Here is a 22,217-nt window from a genome sequence, read left to right as displayed (position 1 = left end):
TTTTTATTAAACCAACACTATTAAATTAGTCTTATTTATCAAAGAGTTACACAAACAAAGATTGTTCTGTTTTTAGGCTGAGTTTATAGTTTTGTACTTTTGTGTCAAACCCTTATACCTTATTAAAACCTCTTGTCTAGTGGAGACAAATATAAAACTACCTGGCCCATAAATTCCGGCAAAAATTTATGCTGACAGTTCTGAAGACATTTCTATTTTTATTTTATCAACAAGTTTAAAACCAGCTTGCTTATTTATTTTTATATTTTAAAAAGTATTGAACTACTGTACATAAAAAATAAAATCCTAAGCTCCCTAACGAACTAAATGGACTCCTGGGCAAAGGGGACCCCACAGAAACCTGAAAAACTCTATTCCTGGCCTTGAGGGAAAGGGAGGCTAGACACATCCATTATAGCCCCTCCCTTTTGGAGCTTAGGCACAACTAACCATCATTAACATTAAATGAGAGAGATCATAAGAGTGACAAAACAGACTCTGTGTAAATAAGAAACTAAATTCCAACTGGACTCTGATACAGAATCACATGACAGCAGACAATAAAGGAAATCAAAGTATTTTACCCCAAAATATTTCTTTGACTTATTTTGAAATGGCCCTGTAAAGCCTTTAATGCAGCCAGGCTTTCCCTTTCTATGCCTTTCCTAGATAACTAGCTTATTTATTAAAGGTTCATTTAAGTCACATGTCATTTGGTTTAATTACTGTATATTTTAACAGTTTTCATTATTATTTAAGCCAATCTGAATAGAATTCCCTAAGGGATTTCTGGACAACTGTGCCAGATTTTACCATGTAGACACAACATAAAACGCAACACATGTATACACGTATAAACACAAACACATATACACACCAGTTTGTAAAAAGATAGTTGGATCCAAACTATATTTCTGATAAAAGTGGGACCTGTTCTCATGACTAAACTGTATTTGTCCCAGTAGGCAATCTTATGAAGACTGGACCAACATTTTGGATAAAGCAGTTTCCATAGCAGTCTGATTTTTAAAAACACTTCTTTTTATCTTTTTTTCAGTTTCAGATGAGTTTAGTGTTACACATTCCAATGTTTTTATTTTTTAGATAGGACTAACTGAATTATATAAGAAAAAAATCTCCAAGTATCCTAGAATTAGTAACAAGTCTGTCTTTTGTTTATTGGTCTCATTTGCTTGACTAGTTGGTGCAGATGAGGAAGTGTTTTAGCGGGGTGTTTTGGTTGGTTTGTTTCAACTTTTTCTAGTCCCTGCGTGGCAGACGAAGCCATTTTTATGCCAGATAGAGAAATGTTGTATTATTGCTCTGAGCTCAAGATTTTGACCTCTTTGATCTGAGAGACTGACTCTTATAAACATTTATCTCTTTTCTTTTAGAACTATCAACTCTTTAATTAACTGTTCCATCACTCAAAGCGATTGTTAGTAAGGCAAACCTAAATTTACATTTCCAGAAAATGTCTAGGTTGTCAGTTGCCATGGAGCTGATGTAATTTGTAAAACAATAATTTGAAAGCACTCTAAAACTTTTTCCCCTTTTGTTTCTATCCTGGCTTGAATGCCATAGCAGCAAGTTTGTCTCAATACCAGCAGAAAAAGTTATTAGATTCAAAGTAGGCAGGAAAAAAACAGAGAAGTAGAGAAATTAGAATGCTCTGCATATTTTAATTCTTTCGTTGGTTACAGTTTTTTAAATAAGTTTAAATAGTTCAAATAATGGCTATTGTGCTCCAAATTTTCCTTGATGTCGTGGCAAATCCATTTGGGCCTGCAGCAACCTCAATTCTTTTCTTCCCAGAAGAAAGAATTCTACCAAGAAACATAAGGCAGAAGGAGAGACTGAGGCAAGTTTTAGAGCAGGAGTGCAAGTTTATTACATAGCTTTAGAGCAGGAACAAAAGGAAGTACACTTGTAAGAAAGCCAAGCAGGCGACTTGAAAGATAAGTGCCCCATTGACCTTTGACTTAGAGTTTTACATGTTGGCTTACTTCTGGGTTCCTGCAACCCTTCTCTAATTCTTCCCTTGTGATGGGCTGTCCATGTGCGCAGTGGCCTGCTAGCCCTTGGGAGGTGAGCATGTGCAGTGTGTTTACTGGCCTTGTACACATGCTCACTGGAGGTGTTCTTCCCTTACCAGTGGAATGTCCCTGGAAGGTCGTATAGTAGTTAAATGCCTCTATTTTGCCTCGTACTGCACATACCTGAGCTTACCTACACAACTCCTGAGATCTTATTGGAAAGCCTCTGATCACCAGTTTCAGGTGTTTCTATCTATTGGGAGACTGCCTTTGCATGGTGCCAGCTGTGACCAATTATTAGAGATACAGTGTGACAATAGCCTGCCCATCACCCTAGGGTCGCCTGACATTCCTGATGCGGTAGGGGGAGCCTTCTCCTGTCCTGCTTATGCCTGACTAGCTACCTTCTGTAACAATTTGCCCATCAGTTAAAAAATATGCCCAAGAATAGTCCATAATATAGCTGGCTGGAATCCCCAAAGGAAGATTGTTTTGGCATGCCTTTAGAATTTGAGGATCCCATTTTGTTTCTTATTAATCACTCAAGAACAAAGAAAATCCTATAAATCTTGTCAGGGAATATTAAGCATTTGGACTAGTGTTTGATGGTGGTGACCATTGTAGTGGCTTTTGATTAGCCATCATGTGCCTACCATTTAGAATGTCTTGTCAGGGAATATTAAGCATTTGGACTAGTGTTTGATGGTGGTGACCATTGTAGTGGCTTTTAATTAGCCATCATGTGCCTACCATTTAGAATGTTTATTTTTGCTTCTTGTAGATTCTTAGAAATAAGCAAGGGAAAAGAGCTAAATTATTTACAGATGTATGTTACCAAACCAAAATGAAACCAAGATAAGAGTAGTCACAAAAATTTTAAACCCAGGTATGCAGATTAAACAAAATACTAAATTAGGCATGCAGAACCAGAAGTGAATTCACCAGAAAAGACATACCTCACAGAACACAAATTTTATAATAACCAGAGTATTCAAACCAGAAGGACACTTGTCCTTGTTCCAGAAAGGGATTGCCAGAAAAGGCAAAAAGTTGTTATTATCCCAAGAGGATTGTAAGGCCCTTTATTAAGGTGGCCTTAATCAGATCCTGAATGAATTCAGGAGCTTCCATCAAAAAGCAGGAGGCTCACCAGGGCAGAAAAGGTGAGCCGCGGAAGCAGAAGGCTCAGAGGGCTCAAGTGAGTACTATTTACCAGTTCTTAGAATTGCTGAGTCCTTCTGAAGGTGATCTTGCTGCAAGTCCCACTTTTGACTCGAGATATGTCAACCTAAATAACAGAGAGGGACTCTAAAAGAAAATGATTTATCTGTTTGAGAATGGGCATTGCAGTGGGAATGCACGTTGTAGTAAACTCTGCATATTCAGGGAGGTAAAGGGAGACAAAGGTTTTTAAAGGAAGAATGAGGAGAATTACATAATTATTTTGAGATAATTATTCTTGGCTACAAGGATCAATAACAAAGGTGGTACCAGTTCGGAGTTTGACAGGCAGTTGCTGGGCAAACATCCTCACAGGATTTTTGTATAAGGTTATGATGGCCTTTGTGCAAGATTATGGTTTTTTTCAGTTTTTTGTGATAATTGTTTTATCAAGCATTATCCATGAGAACCCTTTCTTCGTGGCCTTCCCCGGCTCTATTTTTTGGGGGTTTTAGCACACGTGACTCCATTATGTTACACAATTTGTAACAAAGCTTTTTTTTAAAAAAAACCTGGAAAGCTATAGGAAAGTCAGTACTAGCTTTGCCATATTTATGCTAGATATTTGAATGATATAATGAAAATTTGATTATAAAATAAATAGATGAGCCATTATAAATCGACATATTTCTGTTATTAAAATTTCTTAGTAGAGAAACAGCTCAGGAGAGACATGGTGGCACATAGTGTGTGAGAAGAACGTGATTTTGACTTCCAGCTCAGCCATTGTCTGCTGTATATGATCTTAACAAGTCCTAAGACCTCTAGGCCTTGGCTTCCTCCTGTAAAAGTCCTTACAAGATTTAGATAATATATCTGAAAATTATTGTGAATATTAAAGTGTCTTATTAGATATTAGATTAAGCCTAGATTACAAATTAATATAGGAAACCTAAAAACATCAACACTATCTGCTTTTCTTTCTAGTCAATTTTTTTTTACAGTTTTTCTCTCATGAATGCCGTATTCTATCACTAAATACTTTTCCTTAATAATTTTATTTGATTTCAGTTTAATTAGCTGATTAGCCTATAATTCAGGTAAAAATTTAATAGTTTCTTTCTTAATTAGCAGAAATACTACAAAGATACTATTATTCCTTTTCCCTTTTCAATAACAAAAATTCATTTAACGAGAGTTTTTGGAAATCATAGAATGGAAAAGCTTGTGATCTTCTAAATGTAGGAAAACTTGTTTGCTTGTTAAAATGATTCTTACATAATAATGAAAGGACTTCTAGTCCCATAGGATAATTATGGCCACTTTATTTCTGTCCGCAATATCAATAAAGAGAGCCAATAGAACCACCCGTAACTCTTGCCTGCTGTATTAATAGGAGTTAGAGATTGCTGTATATATCAGTAGTGAAGTGATCAACTGAAACCAGCAGGGCCGGCTCTGGAGCTCATGCTGAAGTGAAAAGTCAAACAAAGACTGAAAGGAAAAGAGAAGATTGTTGGTACAGGGGATGGGTTGACTAGTAGGGGTGAAATAAAAATGAAATCGCTTGAAGAAAGAGAGTTCAACCCTGAGTGAGAAAGTATTGAGCAGTTCTGAGGCTGGAAGGATTAGAGAGCACTGGCTACTGGAGAATCAAAGTGACATTTTGTTTTTCGTTTTTTTGAGACAGGGTTCCACTCTCTCGCCCAGACTGGAGTGCGGTGGCAAGATCACAGCTCATTATAGCCTCAACCTCTCTGGGTCCAGGTGATCCTACCACCTGAGCCTCCTGAGTAGCTGGGACTATAGGCATGCGCTACCACACCTAATTTTTTGTATTTTTTTTTTGTTTTAAGAGTATGTGGGACCAGAGTTAGCATGGTAGTCTTGGGAAAGTACTGTTTTGAGGGGAGACAAGTAGTTGATTCAGAAGAGTGTGATACTCCTTTGAGAGTTGGTAATGAAGGAAAAGAATGGAAAGAAAGGATAGAAATTAAAGATTCCTCTTGTCCCCCAAATAAAAAAGAAATTATAAAATCAGAAGCTAATCCCTCCTTTTCATAATAGCACCATATATTAAAGAAACTTGACTTCATTATTTTTCCAGAAGGGAGCACTTTGGAATTAAGTAATCTTGCCACCCCACAACCTTACCCCTGCATTCATAAAATCACCTGTTATTACTGACCAAGCCAAACATTAGGCATTTCAAAATGAAGAAAAGACAACATGGAAAAGCCATGTAAAGGTATTATTTAGGAAGAAACAGAAAACGTGAATAAAACAGTTTAGTTGATGAAAATTTCCCCCTTAACACCCAAAACAATGCAGAGGAAGACTGCAATACGACACCTTGACTTGATTTAGGTTTGTTTAAAAAGCATTTTCAGGTATGGAAAGCATACTTTAATTTTGAACTTCAGTAACTTAGAATAAATGGACAAAGAACAGGGGGATGTGAAATAAAAGTTGATCAAACTCAGGAGCAAAGTTCAGGCAATAGTAGCTATCTCAGAAATGAAAATGAAAAAATAAGATATCCAAAGGAAACTACATTCAACTGAGAATATAATAAGGGACATTGAGGAGAAGACTGAAAATAACCAAGAGAACAAAACTAAAAAAAGAGGTCAAAATAATCAGGTAGGCTGTGACAAATATGATAGACAAATAAGATTTAACATATATTTAATTGGAGTTCCTGAAGACAGAAAACAACGATGGATTGGAATTAAGATCTAAAATTATAATCCAAGAAAACATTCCAGAAATAGAAAACCTAGCTTTACACATCAAAACAGTTTATTTTTCCAATTAATCCAGAATGATCAATTCTGAAACTGTATTAGTATATTGTACTGTAATAAATTATCAGAAATTTAGTGGTTTAAGACAACACATTGTTACTGTCTTACAGTTTTGTATGTCAGAAGTCTAAAATGGGTCCGCAGGGCTTTCCTTCTGGAGGCTCTCAAGGAGAATCTGTTTCTTTGCCTTTTCTAACTTCTAGAGGCTGCCTTCATTCCCTGGCTTGTAGTTCCATTCTCCATCTTCTAAGCTAGCAGCGTAGCATTTTCTCTTATGTCTGACTTGTCTTCCTCTTAGAAGGATCCTTGTGACTATATTGGGCATATCTGGATAATGCAGTGTAATGTCTACCTGAAGATCCTTAACTCAGTGACATCTGCTAAGTCCCTTTTACCCCATAAGAACGTATTCACACGTTCTAGGGATTTGGACTTTGATATCTTTGGAGGCAGGGCCATTATTCAGCCTACCACAGAGACTTCTTGGAAAGCATTTAGACTTTAAAAATAACAGAAAAAAATCTCTGAGCTTTCAGGCAAAAAAATATAAGTCCCTTACAAAGGAAAGTCAGTCAGTGAAAAAGCAAGACAACAAATACATCAACAATTTCAGGAAACTCAAGGAGAAAGGAAGTGTAAGCCAAATAATTTCATGTTCAGTCAACCTATCATTCAACTATCAAGGCTAGAGAAAAACACTATTAAATATGGAAGAACTCAGAGAACACTACTCATAAGGCATTTCTTACGACAACCTTGATGTGAAAGAGATGACTGGAGAAACGAACAAAAGGATTGATAATGAACATTGAATTTAATTAAGTTTAGCTCCAAACTAAAATTAAGGTGGAAATAAGAGTAGAAGAATAGTATGTAAATATTATGTATTCTGACAAGGTAGGATTATTACAACTTTAAAAAAATGGGAAAAGAAGGAAAAGAGAAAGGGGAAAATAAAATAAACTTGTTGATTGCTATACCCGTAAGAGATGAATATCAAAGAATACTTCAAAAGCTAAAACTACTGTTTTTAAAGTATACTCAAAGAAGGCCCACACTCATCCTTATCTCTTCCAACCTGTTCTTCATGCAGATTTTGGATATTTAATTGTTCAAATCTGGCATTATTTTAAAATTAGTCCTGTAAATTAGCTCATTTTTGAGAGTTCTGTGAGAGTTTTAGAGTTGGTGAGCACCTTTGCATCAAACTGCCTTATTTTTTTTATGAGTAAACAATTCATTTTTTCGAAGTCATGCAGCTAAAACTGTCCTAGGGCATTCTTTACTCATTATACTATAGTGTGTTGCCTTATAAAAATTTGTCATGTCGTAATCACTTCATATTCTTAATAGTGTTTTGGTTGTTTAGCAGTTTTAATTGTAAGTAAGGCCAGGATGGAGCAATTAAAATACCTTGAACTCTGCAAGCATCCTACAAGGATTCGACTCATAGCTCCAGTATTGACTGGCTAAATGTCCTTGGGTGACTTAACCTTTGAGCCTCAGTTTTCTGGTGTGATACCTACTTTGAGGGATTCCTATAGAGTTTAGAAATAGTATATGACAATTGTATCTAATATGGTAACTAGAACATTGGGAGTTTTACTGAATGGTAGGTGGTAGTATTTATTTATTTATTTATTTATTTTTTAAGTCAAAGGCTCACCCTCACCCAGGCTGGAGTGCAGTGGCACAATCTCAGCTCACTGCAACGTCCACCTCCCAGGTTCAAGTGATTCTCGTGCCTCAGCCACCCAAGTAGCTGGGAATACAGGCATGCACCACCATACCCAGCTAATTTTTGTATTTTTAGTAGAGATGGGGTTTCAGCATGTTGCCTAGGCTGGACTTGAACTCCTGGCCTCATGTGATGCTCCTGCCTTGGACTTCCAAAGTGCTAGGATTACAGGCATGAGCCACCACACCCAGCTTGGGTGAAATTTTTTGATAGCTACAACAGTGATCATAGTAAAAGAGATTATTAAATAGTTAATATCTAGATATTGCTTTATAAATTTATGCCATTCTAATATATACATTCAATTATTTTGTACAGGTACAAAGTTTATTGCATGTAAATATTTTTATTTTCTATTTTGTTAATAAATTAAAAAATTTAGTTTTTCTAGGGCTCTGTTTTAAGTACAGCATATTGATTTTATATATTTTTAATTCATTTTTGCTCTTCTATTTTTTTTTCAGTTCCCAATGGGAAAAGCTACAGAAAGATGACACAGATCCCGGGCAACTGAAAGGTATCAAAGGAAGTATTGAGACAGTTACCAGAGATACTTCTTTAGCCAATTATCAAGATACTAAGTTAATACTAAAGAGCATTTACTCAGGAAACAATGTTATAAAAGAGAATTTACTTTTCAAGCTATAATGCTATTTTGATTAATGAATTTTCTTTAACTGAAGCTCAAATTTAATGGGAGGAAATAAAGTTTGAATACTAGCTATTTTCTAAATATTGGATTATATCATGAAAATCAAGCAGTTTCTATTGCTTTAAATGCTTTTATTAAAGCAATCTAATTATATGACAGTTTTATCTCATGTTTATATTTCATGAGTTTTGTGGAATAAAATGTAATTTTATGTTAATCGGTTTAGGGTATGCACTTTGGTGGTTATGTTTTGAAAGCTTTGTGCTTTTGTTTTCTTTAAGAAAACTGCTACTTTGGATTCGTCCCACATATTAAATAGAACTAATTTTACTTTAAAAAATAAGCAAATATTGAAAATGTTATTTTTTAAAAAATGTCAGTGGCTGATGGTTAAAGAAAATGGTGTGAAATAGTGATGTTAAGATGTTGCTTTGTGTTTTTTTGGTTGTTATATGCTCCAGATGCTTTACAAGTGACTTCTAGTTGTATGTTTTTAGGAAAAGGGATAGATGCCAGAGTTAGAACAAATCTGTAGTAATTGATTTGCACTACTTTCTGTCTGTTTGACCTTGAACCCAGCTCAATTTTTGATTTGTAAAATGGGAAGAATATTTAGCATTGTTACTGCAAAGATTCAAAGTGATGCTTAAGTAAAGCACCTAACAGTGTCTGACACATAGTAGATTTTCGGAAATATCAGATTTCTTCCCTTCCCTTAAGAATCAGTGCTACTTGACTGACCCTACTGTTTTATTTATCCATTCATCAGTTATTTCCTATGTGCAAGGCAGTATAGGAATACAAAAAAACATTAGACAAATAGTTTGTCATATAGGAATACAAATAGTTTGTCATATAGGAATACAAAAAAATTAGACAAATAGCTCCTTCAACAAATAGTTTTGTTTACTAAGGGGTATGGTTTATGTACAGGTTAAGCATTCTGAATCCAAAACTTCCAAATAGAAAATGCTCCAAAATTTTCTGAGTGCTGACATGAGCTCAGAGGAAATGCTCGTTTTCTTTGATTTTTTAGAATTTAGGGATGTTCAACTGGTATATACAAGTATTCTAACATCTGAAAAAATCCAAAACACTTCTGGTCCCAGGCATTTCGGATAAAGTATACTTAACCTGTACAGTTAACTGTTAATATAAGGCATCACGTTATGTGGGAATACTCAAAGTAGGAATTCATAGTTAGAAATACGTTTTTCTATTGATGTGGTAGGGGGACATCAGGGGTTTAAGAGAGAGCGTGGCCTTGAAGGGAAGAATGAGTAGGATTTAGACTTCAGAATGAGAAGAATCAAGCAAAAATAATAGCTTGAGTAAAGCCTGTCATTAATGATAATGTTAATCACCACCACGACCATCATTATCATGACACTTTTTAAGATAAGGAAATAGGTCATTTTGACTAGAGAATACCATATGGAAATCAAAAGTTAAGTGAGAAGAGATACTTAAAACCCAATGGTAGCCTGATAAGTACTTCATCAAAGTGTTTTGTTATATAGGCCTCTCAGCGCATACTCATGTGGAACTTCCATATTACTCTAAGTTCATTCTAATTGCTGCATACCTTGCTTCATACAATCCAGCAAGAACTGACAAGAGGTTTTTTCTTAAGGTAATAATAACATACTTTTTTTCACTTTATTTTTTAAGATCCCAGGAATATTTTGAAATTTCTTAACACTTGTAAATTTCTAAGGGGAAGAGATTAGAATAAGATTGCCAAATACATGTTTAGGACTCATTCTTTAAAGGGTTTACATTAATGTCACAATCTGAAATTTGAGAAAAGGTAGGCAGTTTCATAGAAAAGAGGAAATCAGATATACTTTAGGTAATAATTCAGATTTTAAAAATACATAGAGTTTTGTTTAAAGTGTGGAGGATGTTTTAAAACTCTCACTATAGTGAATTATTATCCAGCACACTGAAGGAACCTGTCCTGTACATTCATTAGTTAGAGAAATCCCAGTTTAGAGTTGTTGTTTTTTTCTTCTTCTTCACCCACTATATTCTTGTCGCTTTAGCCTTTTTCTTTCCTCAAAACATTCTAATCTCTTTCCTACCTTAAGGTCTTTGTCTGTATGTTCTGTCTTTCTAGAAAGCTTCTTCTCTACTCCTTATTCTTCAGGCTTCAGTTTAAATGTTGCCTTCTCAAAGCAGTTCTCCCTGTACAACCTATCTTAAAATAGGTCCTCTTTATTGTTTCCTATGTTTGCTTTCTTCTTTGGACTTACAACAATTTTTATTTATTTATTTATTTATTTATTTATCATGTCTTGTGCTACTCTCCAGAACTTTTATTTTTTATTTTTTTGAGAACGAGTCTCACTCTGTCACCTAGGCCTGAGTGCAGTGATGTGATCTCGGCTCACTACAGCCTCCGCCTCCCGGCTCCAGTGATTCTCATGCTTCAGCCTCCCAAGTAGCTAAGATTACAGGTGTGCGCCACCACACCTGGCTAAGTTTTATGTTTTTGGTAGAGACAGGGTTTTGCTATGTTGGCCAGGCAGGTCCCAAATTCCTGGCCTCAAGTCATCCTCCCACCCCGGCCTCCCAAAGTGCTAGGATTACAGGTGTGCGCCACTGTACCTGGCCCTCTTTAGTTTCTAGAGGGCAAGTACCACATCTATTGTTTTCTCCCACTATTGAATCTTGAGTGCCTTACTAAAATGCTCTCCGTCAGTGTTTATTATGTGAATTGTGCCTTACTAAAATGCTCTCTGTCAGCGTTTTTTATGTGAATTGCCAGACTTGTTTATGGGATGAATAAAAATCCATATCTCTTTGGAAATTTCACTTTTATAGCAATGTATATGCTGTACTAAATCAATATAATAAGTTCTTTTAGGAAATGTCGTTATTTTATTTTAGAAATTCTTTTTTTTACATGCAAAAGTAATGTTACATCCAACCCAAGTCTAAATGAAATTGGCCTAAAATATGTTGAAGTCTAATATATATACAAGGTGATAAGAAGAATAACTATTTAGAAACCTAAGATATATAGATTTGTATTATGTGTGCCATGTTTTAAATAAATAATGTTTTCTGGTTTTGTGGAATACTATCTTTTCAACTTAAAATTTATTTTCCTTAATTGCAGCATCATGGAAAAATCAAGAAAACCAACTTTCTAAAAAAACACGAAAAGGTATTTACATTTTAATTTCTCTAATGGAAGAAACTTAGGAAATGAAGATAATATAGGGAATAGATACATCTGTAATTGTATTTGTCATTTGAATATAGGAACTTATTTGTGTTGATATGGTACCCTTATACTGTAACGGTACAGTATATGTACCGTTTTTGTACATATACTGTACAAAACAGTATATGTACTGTTATGTTATGTTGAATACAGTGTTTGAAGGCACATTTAAGTGAGCTGGTGCTGGAGATTAAAACTGAGTTGACAAAGTTTTTTTAGTGTTTTAGTAGATGAAGCAGTTTACCCTGGATTATTTAGTTAAATACAGCCAATTGAATACAGGCATTTTCCTCTTTTCTTTCCCCTTTGAAGCACCCATGACAATGACATTGAAGAAATAAAAAAGGTAAACTCATAAATACTAAGCAGATGAGAGATCCCCGGAAATTGGAATTGCATGGTAGGAAGATATTGAGGTGACCAAGCAGATTGGAGAAAACGCTAAAACCTAAGCCTCAAACTTAGCTGATTTGGCCTTAGGAATCTGGAAAAAGTTTAGGGATTAGAAGCACTAAGTACTTTTGAAGGGGGGGTCAGGCAAGGTTGAAACTGGTGAAAGCAGCATTTAGACCATTCAGATCATTTCTTCCACTTTGTATGTCCAAACCACTGTTGCTTCTCTTGTCAGAAGATGGAGAATTTTGAACTATAAACTCTGCACTATAGAAACTGCAAATTTTGTTTCCCTTATTCTTAGAGGCAGTTTTGCTCAATTCCAGGACTTCCTGACTCCAGAGCCTATGATGATGTTTACCACTGTTCTTGAACTCCTACAACAGACAAATGGTTAACCTTTAGAATTTTTATTATTTATCTGTTTTTGAGGCAGGATCTCACTCTGTCACCCATGCTGCAGTGCAGTGGCGTGATCATGGCTCACTGCAGCCTCAACATCCTGGGCTTAAGTGATCCTCCTATCTCAGCCTCCCTAGTAGCTGGGACTACAGGCACACACCACCATGCCTGGCTAATTTTTGTAGAGACAGGGTTTCACCCAAGACTCATCTAAGCCCAGGAGTTCGAGGCTGGTCTCCAATGATCCACTCCTCTCAGCCTTCCAAACTCCTGGGATTACAGGCATGAGCTACCATGTCTGACCTAATGTCTCGAATTTTTAAAGACTCATTACAAACCAATAAGAAAAAGACAAAAATTCAATAGCAAAATGGATAAATGATACAATAAGGAACCTGAATGTCTAATAATCATGACATGATTGTCAGCCTTATTCACTAATGAGAGAAAAAGTTAAAACAACAGTGAGATATTTCATTCTCTTGGTTTGACAAAACTAAAAAAGTCTGTGATTTCAAGTGCTGGTGATAATGTAGAAGAGTGAGAGTCTGCGTATTCTGCAGGTTGACAATATCTGCTGAAGTTAATATGTTAATATTAGGATAGACTGGTTATGCTTGTAGTAAAAAGCAAACCTCGCCCAGGCGCAGTGGCTCATGCCTGTAATCCCAGCACTTTGGGAGGCCAAGGCGGGTGGATCACGAGGTCAGGAGATCGAGACCATCCTGGCTAACATGGTGAAACCCCATCTCTACTAAAAATACAAAAACAAAAATTAGCCGGGCATGATGGCGGGCGCCTGTAGTCCCAGCTGCTCGGGAGGCTGAGGCGGGAGAATGGCATGAACCTGCGAGGTGTAGCTTGCAGTGAGCTGAGATCACGCCACTGCACTCCAGCCTGGGCGACAGAGCGAGACTCTGTCTCAAACAAACAAACAAAACCCCCAAACCCATGGTGGCTTTATACAACAGAAGTTTTTATGTTGCTTACAGCATAACTGAATATGAATTGAGTGGCCCTCTTTCATCTTACAGTGATATGAAGTGAAACATTTTGGCTTCTGAAGTTGCCACTAAAGGGAAGGAAGGTGCAAGACCAGGCTTGGAAGTAGCTTACATCACTTCTATTCATATTTCATTGGCCCAGCAGAACCCAGTTACATGACCTCTATCTAACTGCACAAGAGACTGAGAAATGGAGTCTTCTTGTGTGTCAGAGAAGAAACAGTGTTGGGAAACACTGACTCTGCCTTGTACTTTAATCCAGTAGCAGTCCTACTTAGAGAAACACACATTTGCACAAGGAGAAATGTACAGGATTATCAGTCACAGGATTATTTGTAATAATAATGAATCTTTTTAAGTAGTCGTAAAATGGAATTCTGTAAGGTAATTTAAAAATGAACTAGAGCTACATGTATCTATATGGATAAATCTCAGAAAGCAATTGGTAGAGAGGTATGTTCAAAATGATATCATTTATATAAAATTTTAAACCATGCAAACAATGCTGTGTATTGTTTGTGGATACATATGCAGTAGTATAAAACCTTCATGAGAATACATCAAATTCTAGATAGTGGAATTTTTCTAGAGAAGGAAAGGGAGAATAGGATGGGAGAGGGTTCAGGGAAGCTTCAGCTCATCTGTAATGTGATCTAATGTTTTATTTCTCTGCACGTATTGCACAGTGTATTTGATAAAATTGAGTGGTGAGTCCATTGGTATTCATTATATTCACTTTGTACACTTTTATATATTTGAAATATTTAATAACAAAAGCATACAAAATTTAAGACCTGGAAAATAATTTCTAACTGAGGTTAAAAACTTCATTGTATAATTCTGAGTAGGTATTCTTCTTTACATTCATTCTTATTTTAAATAAATAGTTACTCCATGCATGTAAATATAGTTTCCAATTTTATTTGCCATTGCTAATATAAAGTACTTATCTGTGGCTGGGTGCACAGGCGCACGCCTGTAGTTCTAGCACTTTGGGAGGCCAAGGTGTGCGGATTACTTCAGGTCAGGAGTTTGAGACTAGCCTGTCCTACATGGCAAAACTAAATATACAAAAGTTAGCCATGTGTGGTAGTGCCTGCCTGTAATCCCAGCTACTTGGGTGGCTGAGGTATGAGAATCACTTGAACCTGGGAGGTGGAGTTTTCAGTGAGCCAAGATCATGTCACCGTACTCCAGCCTGGGTGACAGAGTGAGGCTCTGTCTCAAAAAAGGAAATAAATATTTATTGACTATTAAAATTATCTGCTAATAGAATGGAACTTGAGCATTGTCTCATTTCTGATGACATGAATTATACTATATGAGTTCATATACAAGTATGAACATTTTACAATCTTGAAAAATTTTTTTTAATTCTACATTGTTTTAGGCTGATAGCTCATTTGCTTTATAAAGTATTTTATTAGTTTTCTAAGTTAAGCTACGACTTACTGTAATTGATCCTTTTAGAGCTACTAATGTTGAACAAATAAATTTTCCTGGCAGTGGTACAAAGAGGGATTGTGAGAAATAAGTAGTAAGCTCTAGTCTACGATTTAGGAATCTGGTTTGGTTATTATCTTGGATTTGGCGAAATCACTCAACACCTGGTTATAACAGCAAAGGCATATTTAGGACTAGACCGGATGACTGTGAGTTCTTTAGTTAATATTTGTTGATACTAAGTCAGAAATCTTGAGGAATATGTTAGAAGATAAATCATGGCTGAGTATGGTGGCTCAGGCCTGTAATTCTAGCACTTTGGGAGGCCAACGTGGGGAGGATTGCTTGAGGCCAGGAGTTTAAGACCAGTCTGGGCAACATAGTGAGACCCTGTCTTTACAAAATAATTTGTAAAAATACCCAAACATTGCGGTGTGTGCCTAGAGTCCTAGCTACTCAAGAAGAGAGACTAAGGTGGGAGGATGGCTTGAGCCCAGGAATTCAAGGCTGTAGTGAGCCATGATTGTGCTGCCACTGCTTTCCAGCCTGGGTGACAGCGGACCTTGTCTCTAAACAAAACAAACTTAAAAAAAGGATAAATCATGATCGTATCAGGTAAACTTTTAACTTACAGATTGCAGGTTAGATTTGTTAGCATTTTTAGGGGAACTATAAAAAACATAAATACATTGTTACTGCCAGTTTTGTAGTATAGAAAGTGAGTGCTCTGGTATAAGAAGAAAATCCATGTTTTTGTTTTGTTTTTTATAGACGAGCAATCATCTCCTTGGACCAAAACCATTTCCACTAGACAGATTATTAGCAATATTATACAGTATCGTGGACAGCAGAGTTGCTCCAACAGCAAATATTTTTTCCCAGGTAAGCTTAATCATAGGTTATTATCTGTCATCTTTGTGGGATTCTTCAGAAAGTAGAGTTGATAGAATTCCAGGTGTTCACAGTTTTGTTCCATATATGTTATTGTTTTAACTATATAATGAACCATGTTTTTGGTAAGTAATTGAAAATTACGTCTATAGAATCTTTGGGGGTATCACTGTCACTAAATTTGCATATGTTTACAAGTATAACCTCATGGCAAATAATTTAATTTGGCTCTTTTTCAATAAAGGAATTTTTAAAATTAAATGATCATAATTATCTTGCTAATTAAACAAGTGGCTTGATGACTAAGTTGATGAATTGTAATTTAATGAAAATAAAATTAAAAAAAATTTTTGTAAGAGAGTAATCTACAATGTCCTTATTCCTCATCTATGTACTTTGCAGATAGATGTGCTTTTATTAAAAAATGCAATTTTCCAGAATAATTAAGTTCTCAGAATTTCACTAGGTGGCAGCAAAAGCATAAAAATAGAAAATATGACTTTTAAAAAAAACAAGTAGTTACGGTTTGTTTTTTTTAGTTGACATTTTAAGAAAAAACAATTTATTAAAATTATAATAGATTTCTTAAATGATCCAGAAAAATAATGCTTAGCACATGGTACAAGTGGATAGAAGAAAAAGCGAAATGATGTAACTAGTATTTATTTAAAAGCAAAGTCATGTCAGATATTGCAGTGAGTATTTTGTTTTCTCTATGCATTTTTAGGTTGAGAAATATGTAAATAATATTTACATTTTAATTAATTCACTGAATAAATCTGGCCCCAGAATAGCTGTCAGACTTTGTAATCTAATGTGTGCTGGTAACTTTTAATTTTTCTTCTAGAGAAGAGTTTGAGTAACAAATATAGTCTCAATTTTCTCAACATTGAATTGAGATAGGTTTTTTTTTTTTTTTTTGTGAGACAAAGTCTCGCTCTGTCTCCCAGGCTGGAGTGCAGTGGCCGGATCTCAGCTCACTGCAAGCTCCGCCTCACGCCATTCTCCTGCCTCAGCCTCCCGAGTAGCTGGGACTACAGGCGCCCGCCACCTCGCCCGGCTAGTTTTTTAAATTTTTTTTAGTAGAGACGGGGTTTCACCGGATTAGCCAGGATGGTCTCGATCTCCTGACTTCGTGATCCGCCCGTCTCGGCCTCCCAAAGTGCTGGGATTACAGGCTTGAGCCACCGCGCCCGGCCGAATTTAGATAGTTTTTATAAATGTCTGCATGTATAGAAAATTGTATCTGCATTTATTGTGTTCTTGAAGAAACTCAGTTCACTCAGTTACTCGGCTACATAAGTAGCTAGCTAGATAGGTAGATAGCTAGCTAGACAGGTAGGTAGATCACTAAAGCTGACAACTTTTAAAAAGTTACAGGGATTTTTCCCATATGTATTTTTAAAAAGCTTGGTCTGAAATTGGTTTTTAATCAAACTTTACATTTTATTAATAGCTTTTTACATACAACATAGGAATTTTTTGTTTTGTGTTTACTGGTGCAGTAACTCTAGATTAGCAGGTATTTTGAATTATCAGGTCTTTATTATAAGCAATGGAGCCTTATGTTAGGTCGGAGAGATTAAACAACTTTTGCAATATGATGCAGTGAGTAAACCTTTGAGATGTAAAGCCTAGGGAAGTGAGACAGACAGTGCTTTTGAACCGAGCAGAAACATGTTTGCATCACATGTGATTGTACTTCTCAGGTGCCCACAAATTACCTGTGTGAGGGGCACAATGAAGGATAGTACATGTTTTTTCTTTCAATGAGCTTATAATTTATTCTAGGGCATTAAAATGTATACATAAAAATACTTTCTTAAGGCTGTAAATGAATGCTAGATAGTGCTCCTGAGGAGTTTAGAGCAGAAAGAGATCACTTCTAGATTGGGCAGGATGAAAGAATTCATAGAAGATGAAAAATGAGGCTTGGCTGTGGAGAATGAGTAGAAGTTTTTGTTTTTTAAATATTTCTAATTTACATTAGTGATACATGTTTATTACACAGAAATGTGTAAATGGGTAAATAGAGAAATAGTAGCTTATAATCAACTGATACCTTATTTCCAAAGGATAGAGTTTAGGTTAGAGATTCAGAAAGAAAGGTTAATATGATCCGAAGAAAGGTATCCGAAGAAAAGTATGTGACCTTGTGAACTGTCACCCTGGTTTGGTTGGAATTGAATGACGTTATATTGTAGTAGTAGTAGTCATTGTAGTTGTGATTTTAGCAGTAGCAGTCATGGTAACACTACTGCCACCACATGTCACACCTTACTATTGGTACCTTACATATTGTACTTTACATTCATAGAGCATTTTCTGTTTTTAGAAATAAACTCTTCAGGAGTTTTATCCTCTGGGGAAAAAATATAGCAATTAAAAACAATGGGAGGCTTCTGGTTTAGAGATTTACTAGCTGCTCTGAGCCTTTGACTGTGATGAACAATGTCAGCAGTCTTCGTGGTTATAGCAGTGTGAGTAATATTACATAATTAAGAAAACAACTTGGCCCAAAATGCATCTTTGTCTGTTAATGAAGTTAAATTTTTTTCAAACTTGACAATTGTAGTTGCTGATTTTTTTATTCTTTATCTCTTCTAATTAACATTTTGTAATCAAAACGATAAATTTGTATATTTAAAGTATTGTTATACATGAATTTAGGTTAATTTAATAGCAAGTCATTTAGGAACACGATCTTAGTTATTCTCATTGGGTATACAAAGGGTCCGGGAGTACATAGGGATAGATGCAACTAGTTCTAAGGAGTTGATCTTTACTTTTGCTTGGTCAGTAAAGTATCCAAGAAAATCTAATAACATATGTATTGTGTCACAAGAACAAAATGTGGCAGGACTCTCATCCAAAGAGTATTTCTCCCACATGCCTTGTATTTTCTTCTTCCCATTGACTCCCAGTGACCTTTTCTATTTTTCTTCTTTCTCCTTTTATTCTTCTATCAAAATTATACTCTTAACCATGGGAATGTTAGTTTATATTTAACCTACATACGCTTAATTTTTTAAGTGAAAAACAGAAACACATTTGTATTGAAAGTGCTTATTTGGTACGAACACTAGATGGCAGTGTTTTGGCAGTCTAGCTTTAAGATGAGCCAGACAAACAGACCTTTTACCTGTTAATACTGTCTCTGACATCTAGAGAAATTTGTTAACACACGGAGTCATTTGAATGGAAATAAAATTGCTGAAAAATGTAATTATACACACATATGTGTGTATTTACACTTTTATGAAAATGGAAATAAAATTGGCAGTGAATTATATTTTGTACCTGGAAGTAAATTGCTTTTTATTAGTTATGAGATGTGTCTATATGAGATGGTCATATATTATTTTTGTATTCACCTGTTTTAAGGATTTATTTTATAGTGATATGTTATTTTTATATCTGGATTTAGTGCTTAAATAATTGTTTAAACTTCTTTCGTGTATAAATTGATCATGTATGATATAGACATTCAGAATTCTCCTGAAGCAAAAGTTTATTTCCATTGTATTTCATTTAAATCTAACCTATTCTATAATAAAGTTATAAAAATAGTAACTCAAGGACTCTTTAAAGTTTATTAAAATTCTGGTTGAGAATAATAAATTTATAATAGTACTAGCAGCAATGTTGTATTGTAGTTGACATTATTCTGAATTTTTTAATTCTCTATTGAATTTTAAATAAAATTCTATTCATTAACTCTTTAGTCTCCCAAGTAAGTAAAGAGAATAGTAGCACATTTAACATTTTTTGTTAATGTTCAGATTTATTGAACTTAAATATGACTTAAATTTTTTTTTTCAGATTATTATTTTAATCTTACCTGGTTTTTACCTTTAGTACAACTTTGCAGTCATTATCTTGGGTCATTTTTAAATTTTTCATTCCAATAAGATAAATGTAGCCCTTCTATATATGCCTGAACTTCGTGGGTGACAAAGCATTAATTCTGGTATTTATTCTTTTCTCCTTTCCTTTCTGCTCTCATCATAAGATAGAATGGAATACATGCAGTAAGTGGGTAAAGTTTTTAGGTATTCTTTCTAAATTTTTAATTTGATCAGATACGGTTTTGAAGACCATTTGTCAGCTTTTAAAGAAATACTATTGTCTTTTTTTCCAGAAATATATTAAAGCCAGGTTATGCTTTTTATCTTTTTTTCTTAAAAGAAAAAACTATGGGAATTTCTGAATTATCTGTTTCATTCTTTTTATAGTTCTATATCTTTTCTTACTCATTCTTACCTCCCCCACCCCAATACTGTTGAGTTAGCTAAGAGCAATAGGAGTACAGTTCTTTAAGATTGTCAGAGATATCATTTATACCAAGAAACAGCTGAAAGATAAGAAAATGAGCATAGTTCTTTTAAAAAAACAGTTCTGTGTACCATATTGACCAGTTGTATTTTTCCATAATTAATACCTAATTTCTGAGTGGTTTCATACCTAGTTGTACATAATAAAAAATTTAGAGTCTTTTCAAATTTATTTTCATGTATAAGAACATAAACATTTCATAGCGTAGTTTAATATACAAATATATGTTTTTTCTGTTTGTACCTTTTCTGCTTATGAACTCATGTCATGATACTATGGATACACTTGGAGCTATTTGTTACATCAATTTAACTTTTTGGTCATTAGTCAACAATCGTTTCTTAGAGGTTTTATTTATTGTAATAACATTTAGACAACCTTACTACTCATTTAGGTGTTGTTTTATAAGATATATAGGATATGTCCAAACCAATTGTTTTTCCCAAATGAATTTATCATCAACCAGAAAGCAGAATAATTTAGTTGTTTTATCTATGAAAATTTATTTTGCAAATACTTCATCTGTAATTCACCATAACTGTAGGAAGATGTTTTTGCTATACTGTACTTGTTAAGGTAGCTAACGTTTTATTACGCCAAGAATAGATTTTGGCATATTTCTTCAGATACAGGTAGATATGTGGTAAACTTATATAGTTTTCGGTTATCTTTTTTTTTTTTTTTTGAGACAGAGTCTTGCTGTGTTGCCCAGGCTGGAGTGCAGTGGCCAGATCTCAGCTCACTGCAAGCTCCACCTCCCGGGTCTACGCCATTCTCCTGCCTCAGCCTCCCAAGTAGCTGGGACTACAGGCGCCCGCCACCTCACCCAGCTAGTTTTTTTGTATTTTTTTGGTAGAGACGGAGTTTCACCGTGTTAGCCAGGCTGGTCTCGATCTCCTGACCTCGTGATCTGCCCGTCTCGGCCTCCCAAAGTGCTGGGATTACGGGCTTGAGCCACCGCGCCCGGCCTAGTTTTCAGTTTTCTAAAGAGGAGATGTTGTTAATTTTTATTTAATTCTAAAACATTTATAAATAAAAATATTTTAATCTAATTCACATTTGAAGTTCAAAGTCAGTATTTATTTTTTTTCCATGGTTGGAATTAAATGTATCTTTTTCTGCTTAAAATTTCGTTTAACAAATATTTACTAAGTGTCTACTATGTTTCAGACATTATCTTGGATAAAGAGAATACAGAAATGAAGATGTGTCTGTGGATTCCACAGCCCTTCATTTGTACTGATACAGCCACCAGATTCTATTTTATACGTTTAGAGTTAATGGTGTATATATGTATTTACTGTGAGGACATATATATGCTGAAGGAACTAATACTTAAATACTTAAAGTGAATACTAATAAGTACTTAAAGTGAATAGTTTTTACGTAAGTAGTTCTTAATATTTGATAACTTAGATATTTAAGTGTCTTCTACTGAGTCATAACAAACCTGTTTGTTGAATATTTCCTTCTGACATGCCTTGAACTTAGTGTTTGAAGCAATGATTGATATTTATAACTAAATTTTGTTAATACCTAATTAAATTTAGTTATGACGTTGGTGTCAGACAATCTCAAGACTTGGAACTTAAGTTATGGACAAGTAATCAATATTTTATATATGGTCTAGTATATACAGTCTGAGTAGCTTTTCTTAAAAAGTTACATGGCTGTATTTGAAATATTCATAAGAGGAAATTGTACTCATGTCCTTTTTTAATATACATTATTTCAAACTACTTTTATAGATTTTTAACCAAAAGCACTTTAAATAAATTTTATGAAGACTTTATCATTATCAAATGTCTTTACCTTGAAAGTTAATTTGCATATTACATAACATTTTGTTTATATTTCTACAAAAAGTAGCTATATTCATGAAACGCTAGTCAGATAACACTAGAAATCTAGTAGATAAAAATATCTAATCTATTTATTAATCAGATGACAATTTGAATCTTATAAACATAAAGAGTAACATCCTAAAATCTAGCTGTAAGATATTTATATAAATTGGTTTCAGTGTGGGCATTATCTTTATAGACATTAAACTTGGTGACTAAAAGTGACAGTTTTCCTTAAAATTCCGTGGATACTAAAGTATTAGAAATGTGAAGAGCTCT

At 34.8% G+C, this 22,217-nt stretch overlaps 1 protein-coding gene across 1 annotated transcript in view; it reads left to right on the top strand.

Moving 5' to 3' along the window:
- ORC5 (origin recognition complex subunit 5) overlaps positions 1-22,217 on the top strand; it is an 84,508-nt gene that overhangs the window by 28,751 nt on the left and 33,540 nt on the right. Inside the window, exons 9-12 of the mRNA XM_025380965.1 lie at positions 8,207-8,259; positions 9,915-10,027; positions 11,519-11,566; positions 15,640-15,750. Coding sequence (XP_025236750.1) covers positions 8,207-8,259; positions 9,915-10,027; positions 11,519-11,566; positions 15,640-15,750 — 325 coding nt within the window. The remainder of the gene's footprint in view (positions 1-8,206; positions 8,260-9,914; positions 10,028-11,518; positions 11,567-15,639; positions 15,751-22,217) is intronic.

Source organism: Theropithecus gelada, chromosome 3, assembly GCF_003255815.1.
Source record: "Theropithecus gelada isolate Dixy chromosome 3, Tgel_1.0, whole genome shotgun sequence".
In the NCBI taxonomy this organism is placed as follows: Eukaryota; Metazoa; Chordata; class Mammalia; order Primates; family Cercopithecidae; genus Theropithecus; species Theropithecus gelada.
The sequence above is the reverse complement of the archived record's forward strand: the minus strand, read 5'-3'. Positions and strand labels throughout refer to the sequence as shown.